Source organism: Folsomia candida, unplaced genomic scaffold, assembly GCF_002217175.1.
Source record: "Folsomia candida strain VU population unplaced genomic scaffold, ASM221717v1 Fcan01_Sc042, whole genome shotgun sequence".
In the NCBI taxonomy this organism is placed as follows: domain Eukaryota; kingdom Metazoa; phylum Arthropoda; class Collembola; order Entomobryomorpha; family Isotomidae; genus Folsomia; species Folsomia candida.
This window is the reverse complement of record NW_019091234.1, coordinates 874,106-890,194: the sequence shown is the minus strand read 5'-3', so window position 1 is coordinate 890,194 and position 16,089 is coordinate 874,106. Positions and strand designations below refer to the sequence as shown.

At 38.9% G+C, this 16,089-nt stretch overlaps 2 protein-coding genes and 1 long non-coding RNA gene across 3 annotated transcripts; all 3 read right to left on the bottom strand.

Annotated features, from left to right (window-relative positions):
* Nucleotides 1-7,620: 7,620 nt before the first annotated feature.
* On the bottom strand, nucleotides 7,621-11,098 carry LOC110861500 (WD repeat-containing protein 82). The gene is made up of 4 exons (XM_022110626.2): nucleotides 9,449-11,098; nucleotides 8,724-9,130; nucleotides 8,250-8,628; nucleotides 7,621-8,140 (listed from the first exon to the last, which is right to left on the bottom strand). The coding sequence occupies exons 1-4, from the start codon at nucleotides 9,486-9,488 to the stop codon at nucleotides 7,887-7,889; spliced, it is 1,080 nt and encodes a 359-aa protein (XP_021966318.1). The 5' UTR covers nucleotides 9,489-11,098; the 3' UTR covers nucleotides 7,621-7,886.
* Nucleotides 11,099-11,386: 288 nt separating this feature from the next.
* Nucleotides 11,387-12,098, bottom strand: LOC110861531. Its single transcript, XR_002549059.2, has 2 exons — nucleotides 11,700-12,098; nucleotides 11,387-11,619 (listed from the first exon to the last, which is right to left on the bottom strand). It is a non-coding gene; the product is annotated as an uncharacterized LOC110861531 (long non-coding RNA).
* A 1,489-nt stretch (nucleotides 12,099-13,587) lies between these two features.
* Nucleotides 13,588-16,001, bottom strand: LOC110861473 (28S ribosomal protein S22, mitochondrial). Its single transcript, XM_035844748.1, has 5 exons — nucleotides 15,584-16,001; nucleotides 15,171-15,499; nucleotides 14,693-15,084; nucleotides 14,361-14,610; nucleotides 13,588-14,189 (listed from the first exon to the last, which is right to left on the bottom strand). Exons 1-4 carry the CDS (start codon nucleotides 15,696-15,698, stop codon nucleotides 14,367-14,369), a joined length of 1,080 nt encoding a protein of 359 aa, XP_035700641.1. The 5' UTR covers nucleotides 15,699-16,001; the 3' UTR covers nucleotides 13,588-14,189; nucleotides 14,361-14,366.
* Nucleotides 16,002-16,089: the final 88 nt, after the last annotated feature.

The following is a 16,089-nucleotide window of genomic DNA, read 5'->3' as shown; positions in this document are numbered from 1 at the left end:
TTGGAATGGAAATAGAAAGATGGCAACTTGAGCAATACGCTGCTCCACGGGAGGAATAAGTAAATATGCAGGATGCAGAATATGTACTTGGAGAGTCGCAGTTGGTTTTGCTGGTGGTGTTGTGATGAATAAATGGGAAGTGATTTAAAATGTTGTGACATTCCAACGGGTGTTTGTCTCCGGAGATGAGACAACTTGAGGACAACTTCTCCACTCTTGAGCTGATTTATTTACAGGCACAAAGATCCACATTATCATCTCTAACAGATTTATGGCCCAAATTCAACCAACGGCAAACATTGCAACCACAATTGTATATTTTCATGCATGCTTCAATTTATGCTCGTTTGTTCCATTTACCAGGAACATAGCAATAGAACAGAATCATAGAAAAACGTCTTTTGTCTCAAATTTCCATTTGTCGAAGCTATCAAATATTATTTGATAGCTTTGATGGAGTCATCTTGCCCACTTCTGTCAAATAATAACCATTCACATTTAATAGACGTTTGTTCTGGTTATGTTACACATAATGAGAGGGTTGAAATTAATGTCGTTTGCGTCGTCGTCGTCACACTCGTCACAGGTTGACACTACTGGCACGTCCAACTGATCTGGTGGCTACTATCTCGACACGCAATGTTGGATTGGTCGCGGTGCAGATTGTGTTACCTCGGAGTCCAATTATTTGAAAAATGTACGAATGGGGTGGAGGGAGATGGAGACGAGCGTGCTTTCTTGGCTGGAGAGACAACAGAGAGGATTTAATTAAGAGAGAAGCCGTAAATAAATTGGATTCGTTGTGGAAAGATGCAAAAGTTGATTTGTACTTTGTCGTTCCGTTCTTTCTTTTTTGGTTCGTTGTTCTTTTTTTGTTGTTTTCTTGTCCCGAGAGGAGAATGAGTGATGGGGGTGAATGAGTTTGAGTTGTGGGTGGATCTCGCAGATAATAATGAATGCATGCACTTTGTAGTCTTTCTCATTCATTCTTCAGCAGATACAATGTTAATTATGAGGACGGATATCTCTCCCTCTTAATTCTTTATAGCTCTACGTATGCATCTGAATGTGCAATTTGCAAACTGGCAGTTTATTTCATAGGCCTCCATAACATAATCTGAGATCTCTTTCCTTGGCAGACCAGACTTCATTAGCTTGTTTTGTGCGTGTGTGTGTCACCCTGCAAAAGCTGTGAGAATGATGATAATGCTGCGAGTGTGTGTGTTCCAGCAATGCGTCGAATTCCAGCTAAACATCGCTTATCTATTTTGGCCACGCTCCATAATTTTACAATAATGCGCCCACTCAGTCATCCACATCAGTCAATCAAGGGAATGAAATGAAAGCAAGGTCACAAAAAATGCAAAGCGAAGCAATTTTTGAATATTTTGTTGTTATTTGCCCGGTCGAGTGACATTTAGAGCTAGTTCTGGAGGTAAATAAACCTACAGTGCAGACTTCATATAGCCCGAGTCATATTTGTTAGATTTTCTATTATTTGGCATCAAATCCCTTAACATCTTGAACTTTCAAAGCTGTGTGTGCTATCCAGAAGTGGTTTTTATCACCCATACCAAATTTCAGATGGAAATAACAACTTTTAAAAACGGTATGGGTCAGCCTTCAGGGTCACTGGTTACAGTTTGCTCACTTTTAACTTCATATTCTATAATGAGAAGCCATTAACCTTATAAAAACTAATTAATTTTGACCTGGATACCATTTAAAAACGGAATTAAAAATGGTTTCTATTGCATTTGGGGGCGGATTTACTGGGGGGCAGAATACCATTGAGACCGACTTGTGGGGCGGTGATAAAATCAGTTGGGGACTGAATTAATGCAAACCGATTTTGAATATTCTACTGATGCAGTTATGATTTATTAGAGACCTGGAACTGATTCGACAACAAAAATTAGAACATAATACATTTTTAACATGAAATTGCAACTGAACCTAACGAACACACGATATTAATTTTGATAAAAAGATCGGATTTGATTTTGATAGTACTACAAAAATAAACTAAACGAATAAATCGTCATCATTCATGTCATCAATTTGATGACACTGATTTTGGGATGCATTTTATATTTTAAACAAGTTATTAGCTATAATTTTGTCCTTCAGTGTTCTGTGACTTGTTCCGATCGGTGGTGACACTATTGCGAATATATTAGCTAAAGAGAACGTTGTGATAATTTAAAAAAAATATGAACTGTATCATATTTACAACATGATACAGGTCAGAGGTCAACGCCGACCAATTTATTAGCGGCGCCAATGTTGGATAATTTTTCGGGGGCGCGGCGTGACCTCTGATGCACTTCCTCCGAGTTCCTCCCCCCACTACAACTACAACTCTAAACTCTAAAAAAATTAGTTCAGGCTTGAAGAAAAACCAACGACAAATAAGGAGGAAAGAATGGAACTGAGAAAATTTTCTCGGTCATTTTATTTTTATTTTTTCCTACACCTTATTGATGTAGCCCGGTCTCAACGGAATTCTGTAACCATACACCTTATTGGTGGAATCCGTCGCCAACGAGAAAAAGTTGGCCTACACCTTATTGGTGTAGTCCGTCGCTAAGGCGAAAAATTTGGCCTACACCTTATTGGTGTAGTCCGTCGCCAAGAGATCGAAATCGCCCTCCACCTTATTGGTGGAATCCGTTTTAGCCCGAGCCAGGGCTTATGTACCCGTTATGTCTGTCTGTCTGTCCGTCCGTCCGTCTGTCTTCGCGATAACTCTCTTCAAACTCAACCGATCGACTTGAAATTTTTACCACATCTATATCTACCCAAAAGACAAATCAAGTTCGAAGATGAGCCGAATCGGTCAAGTGGTTGGCCGGTGGGGGCCATATGGGTGGTGGGGTTATTATGCATCAAATTTTCAAAATTGTTGTAGAAAGCTGAAATTTGGTAAATATGTAACTAATGGCTTCTAATGAAAAGATATGAAGTGAATTTGCGAAAATTTTTATCTGGAGGGACCCTATGGGGTCACTCAAACTGATTTTTCAAAATCGTCCAATTAAGCTGAAATTTGGTATGGAAGTCGATAGCAGCTTATAATGGGAGTTTATGATGTACAATTTTGAAAATTTTGACCCAGAGGAACCCGGTGGGGTGACCCATACTGATTTTGCAAAATCACTCAATTAAGCTGAATTTTGGCGTAAAGATTGGTAAACAAATTCTAGTTGTACCCACCCTGGCTCGGGCTAAGCAAAGCTGCACTGTAGGTTTTTAAAAGGTTAAGTCAAGATTGTTTGACAATTTATCATAATACAAGGTTACGACAGTTGCTTCGATAGCCTCAAAAACCTCCATTTTTGAAGTATTTGGGCCGTCACTAACGGTAATTAAAGCACAAAAATTTCTAACAGAACGCCGAAATAGCCGATTTCACATTTATGTACTACTGCACTGATTCTTGTATCCATGGTTAAAAAATTAATTCGTGGGAACGAAATGTGAGTGCACACTGGTTGCAAAAGGTACCAGGGTTTTCGAAAATTGAAGTTTTTTCATCGTCGAAGTAAGCATCGTGAAGACTGTGATTGATTGATTGATTGATTGATTTTAACATAATTAATTGGCCGTGTCCCTTCCCATGATGTCGCAATCGAAAAACTGACCTCAGATTCGAAATCAGCGACCAAAAAACTATAAGAATCGATAGTTTCCCACTCCCAACAACGTTGATATAATTAATTGAATTATTTGTAACAATTGTAAACACCGAACATGTGAGATGTTCCTATACGCATGTTAGCCATACCCCACCCCCTCGTTTTGAAAACCCCCACTGACCTTTTTGAAACTTTTAATGCACAAAATGCAAGATCATACTGCCCTACTACCAAAAAATAGGCTGATTTGACCAGTTTCAAGTCCGGTCATTGAACTATTTTCTTGCAAAAGTGGCCACATTTAGTGGTTAGGGGGACAAAGTTGCCTAGTACAAGTCTCGTTCCGCAATTTTTTTAGTCTGCGGGAGGCGCTCGTGGGGGACGTGTCCCTGGGTGAGCTCCCCATTGCAGCTGCGCCCTTGGATCGCCCTGCCTCTCTGGGGAGTCGGGTCCACCCGTGGTTTGTCCCACAGCCCCGACTCTCTTCCCGTCGGAGGGGTGGTCCGGGGGAGCAACGCTGCAAGGGGAGAGCCTTACGGGAAGGTCCCCCCTCCAATGCTCCTCCCACCAAGCAGGCTCACCGGGTGGGGAGCCGGCGGGGCTTGCCAAAAGTGCGGGTGGCGCTTGGCAAGTGAGAGGGGCTCTCTACCTCCAACCCTTGGGTGACGCCGCTCTTTAGCGATACCTCCCCTTGGGGCCGACCGGGTTCCCGAGTTCGAAGCCTTAATGGGGGCCGATTTACGGGTGCGCTCCCACCCTTTCAGTCGAGGGTCAGACGGGCCCCCTAGGGGAACGCGGTCGCAGGGGCGGTGACGTGGGCAGGGCTTTCCCGGTCGGTGGAGGTAGACCCCCCTTGCGCCTCAGGGCGCAAGTGGGGGCCCGCTCGCGTGGAGCACGAAGGAGCGACGTCCTCGTCGTGTGCTCTGGAAACGCCCTTCTTAGGGCGGCTAACAGCTCCCCCCTCATAAATGCATGGCATGGCGACAACCTTTGTCGCCATGCCATAATTTCGCCATTTCTCGGCCGATTTTCATGAAATTTGGCACAATGCTTCTTATTGGTGTTGTTGACATGTCCCAAGGTCCCACCCGCCGCCACCCCCTTGTTTTCGCCAAATTTCGTCGCCATGCCATAATTTCGCCATTTTTCGTCCGATTTCCATCAAACTTCGACAGATACTTCTTTTTGGGGTTATCGACATGTCGCAAGGTCCCACACAGTAGCCACCTCCTTGTTTTCGCCAAATTTCGTCGCCATGCCATAATTTCGGGATTTCTCGACCGATTTGCATGAAATTTGGCACAACACTTCTTTTTGCTGTTATCGACATGTCGCAAAATCACACCCATAGCCACCACCTTGTTTTCGCCAAATTTCGTCGCCATGCCATAATTTCGCCATTTTTCGTCCGATTTCCATCAAACTTCGACAGATACTTCTTTTTGGGGTTATCGACATGTCGCAAGGTCCCACCCGTAGCCACCTCCTTGTTGTCGCCAAATTTCGTCGCCATGCCATAATTTCGCCATTTCTCGGCCGATTTGCATGAAACTGAGCACAATGCTTCTTATTGGTGTTGTCGACGTGTTGCAATGTCCCACCCGTCGCCACCCCCTTGCTTTCGCCAAATTTCGTCGCCATGCCATAATTTCGCCATTTTTTGGCCGATTTGCATGAAACTGAGCACAATGCTTCTTATTGGTGTTGTCGACATGTCGCAAGGTCCCACTCCTCGCCACCACCTTGTTTTCGCCAAATTTCGTCGCCATGCCATAATTTCGCCATTTCTCAGCCGAATAGCATGAAATTGAGAACAACGCTTCTAATTTGTGTTATCGACATGTCGCAAGGTCCCATTCATGAAGTCTATCCTTCAGACAAGCAACGTCAACCGGTGCACAACGGCAATGCTGTGCAGATAAAGATCCATTGCCTCCTTAATCTGCCTTTGAATCACCACGGAAGTCTGATCTACCACGATGATTGAAAAATTGTCAGGGCTGTGCATATTGAACAATTTGTACGAGTACTTCCTGTTGATCATCAATGGACGATCCGGATAGCACCACTCGAGGCTGCCCAAATCCTTATCGAGCAACATTTCAGTAATCAGTCGTCGTTCCTAAAACACGAAAGAAAAGAAATGGTGATGTTTAACTCCAGTTACAAACTGAAGAATTATTTTTTAGCATTATGATAAAGTGTTAAAGTTAAACTATCAAAGACAACTTGACCCTTTGACCCACCTACCGCGTATTATTTTCTTTCTTCCCTAACAAATCAAGTTTTATGTTCCTTCAATTTTTTGCCGACAGGCTCGTAAAAACCCTTCGATAATCATTTTTTTAATTAGAAGAGGCAGTTTTCTTATTTTCTACCAGCAGTCTTTCAGTGAGGAGAAAAGACATTTTGGTCTTTTCTCCTCACTAACTTTGAGTGCAATATTGCTTGACAATTTATCATAATACATCCATGATTAAAAAATTAATTCGACAATCGAGAGCACGAAATGTCATTGACAATTTTTGTGCGGTTTGTTTCTGGGCGACAGTTTGTGCGACGCACACTCCAGTGAACTGGTTCCAAAAGGTACCAGGGTTTTCGAAAATTGAAGTTTTTTAGGCGTCGAAGCAATTGTCGCAACCTTGTAATTATTACTAAAGTTGTCAAGCAACCTTGCCATTAAGTATTACCTTGCCGATTTCATCTTTTTAAAGCAATTTCTAAAAATCGGTATGGGTCACCCCATAGGGTCGCTCCAGATAAAAATTTTACCAATTTATTTTCATATTCTTCCAATGGGACCTATAAGCAACATCTCTACCAAATTTCAGTTTGATATGATTTTTGAAAAATCAGTATGGGTCACCTCATAGGATAACAATTTTTCCAACTTGAATTTTTCCAACTTGAGTTTTTGTGCATTATAAGCCATTAGCAACCTCTGTACCAAATTTCAGCTCTCTACAACAATATCGATTTCGCCCATCTTCGAACTCGTTTCCTAACTTTGCCCAATATGCATATGGTAAAAATTTCAAGTCAATCGGTTCAGCCGTTTTGGCTCTATCGTGCCGGACAGACAGACAGACAGACGGACGGATATGACGGTTCCATAAGCCCTGACTCGGGCTAAAAAGGGAAGTTTTTCTGACGCCTGATGACGAAGATAAGGGTGAGCGCCGGGTGGTGGTGGGTGGGTACGAAACTCATTCTCTCTCATAACTCATCTGGATCAACCTGAGAGAGTGAGAGAGCAATAAAAAGGCAATGAGGAAGTGGGCTAGATGATGGAAGTAATATTTAAAAGTGAGGACAGGTGGACTCAACACTATTCGAAATATGACGTGAAATCAGGCTGTCTGGGCCTTCGCCAAGCGCCCCACTTCACTCTCGCTCTCACGCTGATTACCAACGTCATCATCGCTTTGATGCCTTTCGGGGGACGTTGCATGAAGCGTAGAAGCTCAAACGGAAGGTGTCAAAGTTAATGATGTGGATATATTTAATAATCTATTTCGTATTAAACGACCCAGTAAATATTGAATCGGATAGAAGCGTCTCTTGTATTACTAAATCCTATCAAAATTATTGCATATTTGCATATTGCACATAAACCAACACTAATATTGGAGTCGACTGAGGATGAGTGAGTATGTATGTGCTCCTATGTAAAATCCCGTTAAGCAAACTCTTCATGTTACGGATCATTATTTTTTGTGGCCAAAAGCATCACCAATATTCGAGAATCTTTCCGCACTTCTTCTTTGGTGTCAATCTGTGACAGGGCTCTGGGGCCATCCAGCTAACTAACTTATTAGCTATGCATGCATAGGAATGTACGTCTCGTGTGTATGTCTTTGGTTTTAACGAGTATCTTCTGTCTATTATGTTTCGTCCTGTTGCCACTCTCACTCTCTCGGTATTCCGTTCGAAATATGATACATTAACGGAAAATGATGTGCAAAGTGGGGCACGCACATTCTTTTAAACATTTCAATTTCTATTATCTCAAAAACAAAATGTTAATAATACATTTCGAAGGACAAATGAAGTTAATTATAATTACAATTTTAAACGGTTTGATAACGGTGGAGCAATACTCTACATCTGGATTTTCTTTGTTTTAATTTGTCTTTCTCTTTACAGTTTCTACATGTTACTTTCCGGTCTGGCTGAGTAAAAACGTATACTTAGGATTATTCGACATCGAACATGTATCACATTATTTATAAAAATCTCAGTCTTCTAATCAATTTCGGTCCTCGGTAACCAAAAGGCCGTTTCCCTTGCAGCGGTAGTCATCATGAGCATTTTAGGGTTGAATTTAAACGCTCCAATTGCGCTTGGACGGTATGGATTGAGGTTGGTGATATGTCGTCCATCCTTAGCGTTGTAGAGAATAATCGAACCATCGCCACTCGTGGATAAAATGTAGTCTCCATTCGCACTAAAGCCCGCATCCAATTTCCCTCCCGTTGTTGGATCGAAACAAATTCGACCTGTATACACAATTATTCCACATTAAGAAAATTAAAATTATTAAGCAATTGCAATTATCAAACCCTATCAATGAGAAACATGCATTTAAGAATACGTTAATTTGGATACCTTGCAATTCAAAATGCAAATTTCCCTGAAATGAACCAGCCACGTACATGAAGGGACCTGTCGTATTAATGAGGATGCACTCCCCTTGGGGACTGAACTCCAATGAGGTCCACTGCGCCCTCGCATCTCTTCCTTTTGGCAATCGAAACGTAACGAATGGACCTTTCCCGTACGACCTCATGTCGAACAACTTGATTGTGTCACTTCCGATTCCAACAGCGAATAAAAGTCCCTCCGGATCAATCGAGCACACTGCTGGCTCAAGGATGTTAAGATAACCAGAACATTTTGGAGAACGCAAGTCCCAAACCCGTGTCGTTTTGTCCAATGAAGACGTGATGAAAGTGTCGTCAGTCGGTGACATGGACAAATTTGTGACCTATGCATTGTTACTTGAGTATTTACGTTTACATTCTCGAATGAAGACATGACTTAACATGAACATATATTTTAACAATTAAAATGAGAATATACCTGAGCGGAATGTCCGGTAAAGTGGTGGATAAATTTATTGTCGTGAAGTGACAAATAGCGGAGTTCGTCTCCCTCCTTGGTGGAGGCGTAGAGAATATTCGTGGGGGAGTGGGTGAAGGTGGCCAAGGCGCAGCCGAACCGTTTGCTGTTGCACGTTTGCTTGTGAGTCCCTTGAACACAGTCGTAGACGTTGAGTTGGTCGTCGGATGCGGACGTTACGACCAACGTCCCATCACTCGTGTAAGTTATTTTGTCCACGACCCCATGGTTAAGTTTGAAAATCTTTGCGATGGATAAATTCATCACGATTTCCTTGGTCAGTACAACTTTTGATGGAATGAGAACACTTGAGGACGGGGTAGGAGTAGAAGGTGGCGAATCATCTAATGTTACAGTCAAATATGAATCTGGCGTAAAAAATAAAAGTAAAAGTAAACAAAAGAAATTTAAAACATTGTGATGTAACAGTTAATGCAAATGCAACTATACATATAGCAAGTGTACAATATGCACAATATTTCATGCATGATGTTATTATTGTTGAAATTGTAAACAAATGACGACTTTCCAAGTTGGAAATTCCAACTAAATACAAGTTAATAATATTTCATGCATGATGTTATTATTGTTGAAATTGTAAACAAATGACGACTTTCCAACTAAATACAAGTTAACAAAAACAGTGTAAATAATAACGTAAAACAAACCAATTAATTGAACCTTACCACTTTGACCTTGTGGGCTACGATAATTCGAAAACGACATTTTCCTGTCTAGCAGTAGTCTTACAATTTTCAATAAATATTAGTTAATATTTTTCAATCCAAAGTGGGGAATGAACTGAAGCTGATGGAAGAAGGGCAATGTAAATAATAATAAAACCAAGAAAAGGTTTACTTCAATTCTCAGAATGCTCAAAATCCTTTCTCTGGCGTTGATTGCTGGGTGTAAGTACCAATATATGGATATTTACAAATGCATATTTCATAGCACCCTTATGAGCAAAGTCAACAAGCTGCAATGCATAATATTTTTGTGTATATATCAATTTTATGTCACTTAATCAAAGTAAAACAGAAGCCAGTGCAGGTAGTGATTAGTGAATGAAACATATATGTACAATGTACATACATATAGGTATACGTGGGTGCCTTCTAGGCTACATTCATTGATCACTTTATGCTGAATTGATGTGTGGAATGTTTGCATGTACGTTATAACCATACCCCGGTTAAATATTTTTTTATAAAGCCCGAAATATTTATTTTATATTTTTGAAAAAAGCGCCAAAATATTTATAAAAAAATATTTTTATTTTAACATCTAAAGACTCGAGTATCAACTATAATTCATCAACCTATACATAAATTAGGCAGAGATAATTAGATTTTAATTATCAAAATCATCATTCAAAAGTTCAAAGTGAGAAATAAGTTCCATTAAGACATGCTGGCGTTAATCCACGGCGTCTGTCTGAGGAGGAAAGACCCTCTACATGTCATTCTCAGATCTCGATCAGATCTTGCTAAATTTAGGACATTCCACTTCTCACGAATTATTCAAAAACGTTCAAAATTTCAAAAAAGTTGAAACATTTACTGGATACGATTATACAAGTATCTAGGATCACAAAAATGTAAATTTTATCAAAACTCGAGCAAAATTGGATTTTTGTTGACAGTTGAAGAACATAAAAACAAGCGTTTTTGTCAGTGTTGCAAATAATTCTAGGTCATATGTGACACTTGAATTTCGTCACTAAACGTCTTGTTTTTTGATCATTTTGGGAATATTCCCACCCATAAGCTAACATGTGTCAGTAAAATCACAATAACTTCTTGCCCCCACTCATGTTTCGCTTAAAATTTTTTTGTTCATAACTATTTCGATATTAGATCATAATTTCAAAAAATTGAGAAAAACATGAATGGTGGCAAGAAGTTACAGCGCTTCAAAATTGTCATTCAAAATTTTCAAAATTGAACATTTTCAACTTTTGAACATTTTATCAAGTTGATTACGGGAAATAAAATAGTTGGAGTTTTAGTTGGAGTAAACTGTTTCAACGATCTGTTGCACGTGATATTTCAAATGCAATGCGTTTTTAAAATTTCGAAAAAAATTATAGCGCGGCCAATATTTGAAATTTAATTTTTTAATTTTTTTGACGTTAAGTTCTTTTACATACTGGTGACTATTAATAAAATAGGGGACAAAATCTGAGACCTATGCCGCAATTGGAAACAGGCCTTCAAGAAAACTGAGTCTATTGTGTTGTCATTCTTGTCTTTATTTAATGTATACATTAAATAAAGACAAGTGTATACAAAATGTGTATATGTACACATTAGGAATTAGTGTAATAAAATATCATGAAAATAAGAAATTACGCAAAAGTAAAAAAAAATCCCAAAATGCCAACAAATACATCAAAAACCCGAAAAAATTCAGCAAAAAATTAAAATATCACGAAAAAAAATATATTTTGTTAAAATATGGAGAAATATTGACGAAAATATTTATATTTGCGAAAAGTCCAAAATATTTTTTAAAATTGAAAACATTTTTGAATTTTTGATAACCACAAGTGTTGATAAACAACCCCACAAAGTATGGGGGTCGACGTGCTTGAAATGAAAAAGTCATAAATAAATAAATATATATCCGGGGTATGGTTATAACAGTTCGATTTATTAGCTTCGGACAATGAATGGAAGGACTGGTTGATTAATTGGATTGACGGGCTGGAAATTACTGCGGACTTGGGTGTGACTGTCCCACTCCACGGCTCATGGTCCCATCTCCAACTTTCGAAACCCTCCCCCACCATCGCACTTCGTCTTCACGTCTGACGAACCAACTGATGATGAGCTACATCAGATGTCAGCGTAAAATCCTATACCATGACAAAAGAGACAATTATGGTGATCAGATTGATATGAAAGTGGTTTGATTGGACAATTTATTTTTACTCACCGGGTAACATTTTTTCCTAGATTGTGCACAAGTATCGAGGGAAATTTTTAGGAGAGCTGATGAGGAAGACGGCTGGGAGGACGACGAGGGCCAAAATTTCCAGGAATAAGATGAAGATTTCTTCCAGCATGGCTTTGACCGCTTCCACGACGTCACTCCCACGCAGCCTCCCCTTCGATTCACCTTTGCCACTACCACCGGACATTTCGTCTTTGTTCTTCTCCAGATTTTACTCCAACTTATTTCTATACTTAATTTTGCAGGAAATAACTTTGGATTAAGATTTCTGAAGATTTCAAAGAATATTGTCACGGAATGAAGTAGATGATGAAGCCTGCGATGGCACTAGTGGCAATAATCCACAATCCTCTCCATAGTCCATCCATCCAAATCTACCATAAACACGCGTGCATGCATCGTAATAATCATCATTGTTGTTAGGAAATGGACATGCTTCCGGGTTTAACGTTGCATATCAATCCGGCCATAAGTGTTACAAGTACTTGCGTATACCAGAACCAGTCTTCTTATGAACTTGCATAGGAGTAGCATCCTTAGTAGCATAAAAATGGATAGGATATGTCATGGGAGATATACATAAGGATGCAGCAAGCGTGTTACGGAACAAATAAGATGCTGCTCACCTTGAATCTCTGTAACTGATCACACACACATACAGCTATCATATTTATACTGTGTATAAATAGGACCTATTTTTCGTGGCACCCATACGGTGTATATAAATACGAAATTTAATTGTGCATTGGTTGAAGACTTCAAGTAGAGCACGCTCCCCTACACCAAATTTATGCAATATGATAATAATAATAATAGTTTATTCACATCACATTTTAAAGAACATTTTAAAGAAGATCATTCATACCCTGTAGTTCAGGAAATACATGAATGTCTTAATTATAGTCATAAAATCATATCAAAAAATCAATTACATAAAAATTCATAAAACAAGTTTGTAGGAAAATTTAGGTGAAACTATATAGTCAGTAAAACGGGTAACTCAGATACTTTTAAGTAACATATAGTTTTTTAGTTTAGTTTTGAACGTATTAAACTCCGTTTCACCTTACATGGTGTTACCGCCACAGGCAAGGAACATGAGAATCCCATGTTATTTTCGTGTGGCGGTAATACCATGTAAGGTGAAACGGAGTTTATAAGATTCTTCAGCCTTAAGATTTTGCGGTAAGTCATTCCATAAACCAATAGCCCTAAAGTGGAAGGATTTTTTAACAAACTCCGTCTTAGGCTTTACAGTGCTCCTAAAATTATTGCATAATCTAGTGTTATGTTCATGAATACAATTTGCACGTACAAAATAATCGTTAAAAAATGGTACCATATTAAATTTTAGCAATTTGTACATAATACATAGCGTCTTAAAGTCACCCATATCACGAGGAAACAGCCATTTCAGGTCACATTTGATCAAATCTGCAATTGGATCAAATTTTTTAAATTTTAGCACTAGTCTGGCCAAACACCGAATAACATTTTCTATAATACGTAAATTCTTTGCGCATGTGACACTCCAAATACATGACATATAGCTTAGGATAGACAATACAGTAGCAACACCAATAGTGGTCAAAGAGGAGGTAGTAAAATACGGCAGCATATGATAGCCCCCAGACTCATTAAATAAGTCCTCTCTTGCTAGTCTTACACTGCAAACTTATCACAAATTCAAAACAGTTAATCTATAATTTCCAATGGAGAAGCACAAGTTTGTATTCCGGCAATACGTTCAAAGCTAATGTTTTTGTCTAAAGGTACATATACATATATATTGCTTCGGGTTTGCTTTGAAGTTTTATGCCCACATATATAAATACATGTACATATACTAAATGTAAATGGTGCATCTGCGTCGTGTAAAAACTTTCTTAATTCTTTATTGCTTTCGTAATTTGAGCTTGAATAAATTTGGAAAATGTTGACTAACTTTTGTGAAGTAGTATAGTAGGTAGTCCTGAAACTTTGTAACAATCAGGAACAAACATTAATCTTCTTCGAAACTGAAAATGCACCCAGAGAACAATTGAAGCTCTGTAGGAGGAGTAGAAATTTCGAGGAAATTAGGAGTTAACAAATTATTTTATTCAAACCACAGAATAGTAATAAAAGTTGGCTTGAGAGTATAGAAAACCCCCGCTGTTAGTAGGTTGCGAAAACGGATAAGTGTCCGACATCACCATTACGCCCTTACAAAGTTATTATCAATATCATTCAGAATATAAAATAACTCATCCAACCAGAAATTTGAAATTGGACAGCAAATTGGGCATCAAATACATCAAATAAGCATTCCAGAAAATTGAACCGCAAATATGCTGTCGCGACTCCCATCTTGGTATTACAAACCAAACTTTGGACTTCGTTCATATTTTACAATTTAGGCAATATTTTTCTTCAATTTCACCCACATACGTTATGGTACGTTCGCCATTCGCTAACTTCCTGTACCCCTGCCTGGAAAATAATTATATTACATAAGTTGGCATTACTCTTATAATTAGTTGTGAGTCAATTTATTTCTTGTACACTTAAAAAATAAAGTATGACAAGAATCAGTAAGAAGGAAATGAAATGACTAATATTCATGAATACTTGTAAACTAATATTACTAATAATGCAAAATACATCTAGTTAATTTTTCTGCTCGATCCCATGCGATTTTTCTAGTTCTTCCGTCAACTCGTTCCGCCTCTTGATAATTTCTTCATAGGCATTAAGTTGAAGTTCTAATTCGCTTCGTTTAACAGCGTCCAACTCGATGTATGCTCTGACCTTGTCGACATCGTTGGTTAACTTTTGAGCCACTGTATTAGACTTGCTGTCCGGGAAGAGTAGATGGAATAAGGAAATTAATAATGTTGCATCGCTCGAAACTCTGAATATAGCAAATAATTTTCAAATTATGAAATAAATCATTTATTATGGATTATAATTTTGTTCCAACTGCATGGCGTTACCTTTCATGTTTTATGCTGTACAACAAAAGGTTGTCCATTTGTCTCGTTCTAGTCAGATAAAAGACCATGGGTCCAAAATGTCTTGTAGACTTGAGAAAATCGTAATGTTGCTGCCTGTCAATGGTTTGATAGGTCTTCTCACAGATGGAAATAAAGGAGGCGTCATCGGGTTCAAATTGAAGGCATGCTCTGTCCAAAACAAATTCGTAGGTGTTGTCCTGTTCTGAAGCTCGATCTAAAACACTCCTTAATAGATCTGGGTCTGTGAACATCTTTGGTGTGTAAAATTCTTTCCCTTCCCTCGGATAGTAGATTGAATTCACTTTATCTCTCTCTTCCCAACTTGCATGGCGTAGAGTTCCATCCGGATCCCTTGCAACAATGAGACGATCCTGAAAATATATATAGCGACAGTAAATTATGTACTTCATTATGTGTCAATTCAACTATATTAATTAACTTGAATTCCTCAGATTACCCGATCAGAAATATTCATTGTGATATCGGTAAAGATGATGGTAGACTTTTCCACTCCTTGAATCTGAGGGTCGAATGAAAGTTCCTTTTCAATTGGTTTTCTTGCTCTCAAAACTGGAGGCATTTGCAACAACTTGTCGGCACGTTGATCCGCATCCTCCAAACTTTGTTCCAGTTGTTCTCGTGTCATAAAAGTGTACTTTGGTTCTCTTATCTTTTGACCAATTTTCCTCTTCCGGAAAACACGCTGGTAATTTTTTCCTGTAACTTGCTTGAGAATGGCTTGAATTTGTGGTTCGACAAACATTTCGATTCGGTCTTCGCTCATTTCTAAAAAATCAAGTAGCAATGCATTAAATTAAATCATTAAAGTTATAATCTGCAAGGTTTAATTAAGTATTTGTCTTAACATACTGTGTGTCGTGAGGATTGAGAAGGGACGAAGTTGAAGGTTGGTAGTCCTCAACCATGGGCATCGGTGACTAGCCAGCAGGCCCTTGGTCAAGAGGTCGCGAACCAAAGTCGCCATGCTGAAACCGACCGACTGCGTATGTTTACGTATTAACTACAATATTTGATAGGATGGGTTTTATAAATGTGAAGAGCTGATTGGGAAATTTTATTAGATTATGACACTTAAAAATTGTATAATTCCCCAAGCTTGCCAGTACAGAATTAAGAAACTACTTTATCTGTATTCAATGTCAAATTTCCACTAGTAATTACTGTAATTAATTAGCAAAATTATTGTGTAAATTGCAAAAAGAATCGGAGAATCCGGCAAAATTTTGCACATGTAGACCAAAAGTTGGACTGGTTTGAATTGGCTTGGCAAGAGTCGGGGTGATGTGAGCAGTCCTGACTTTCTCCAGACAGGGACGCCAACGCCACTCGCTCCTTTGCTTTCACCCTCCATTCCC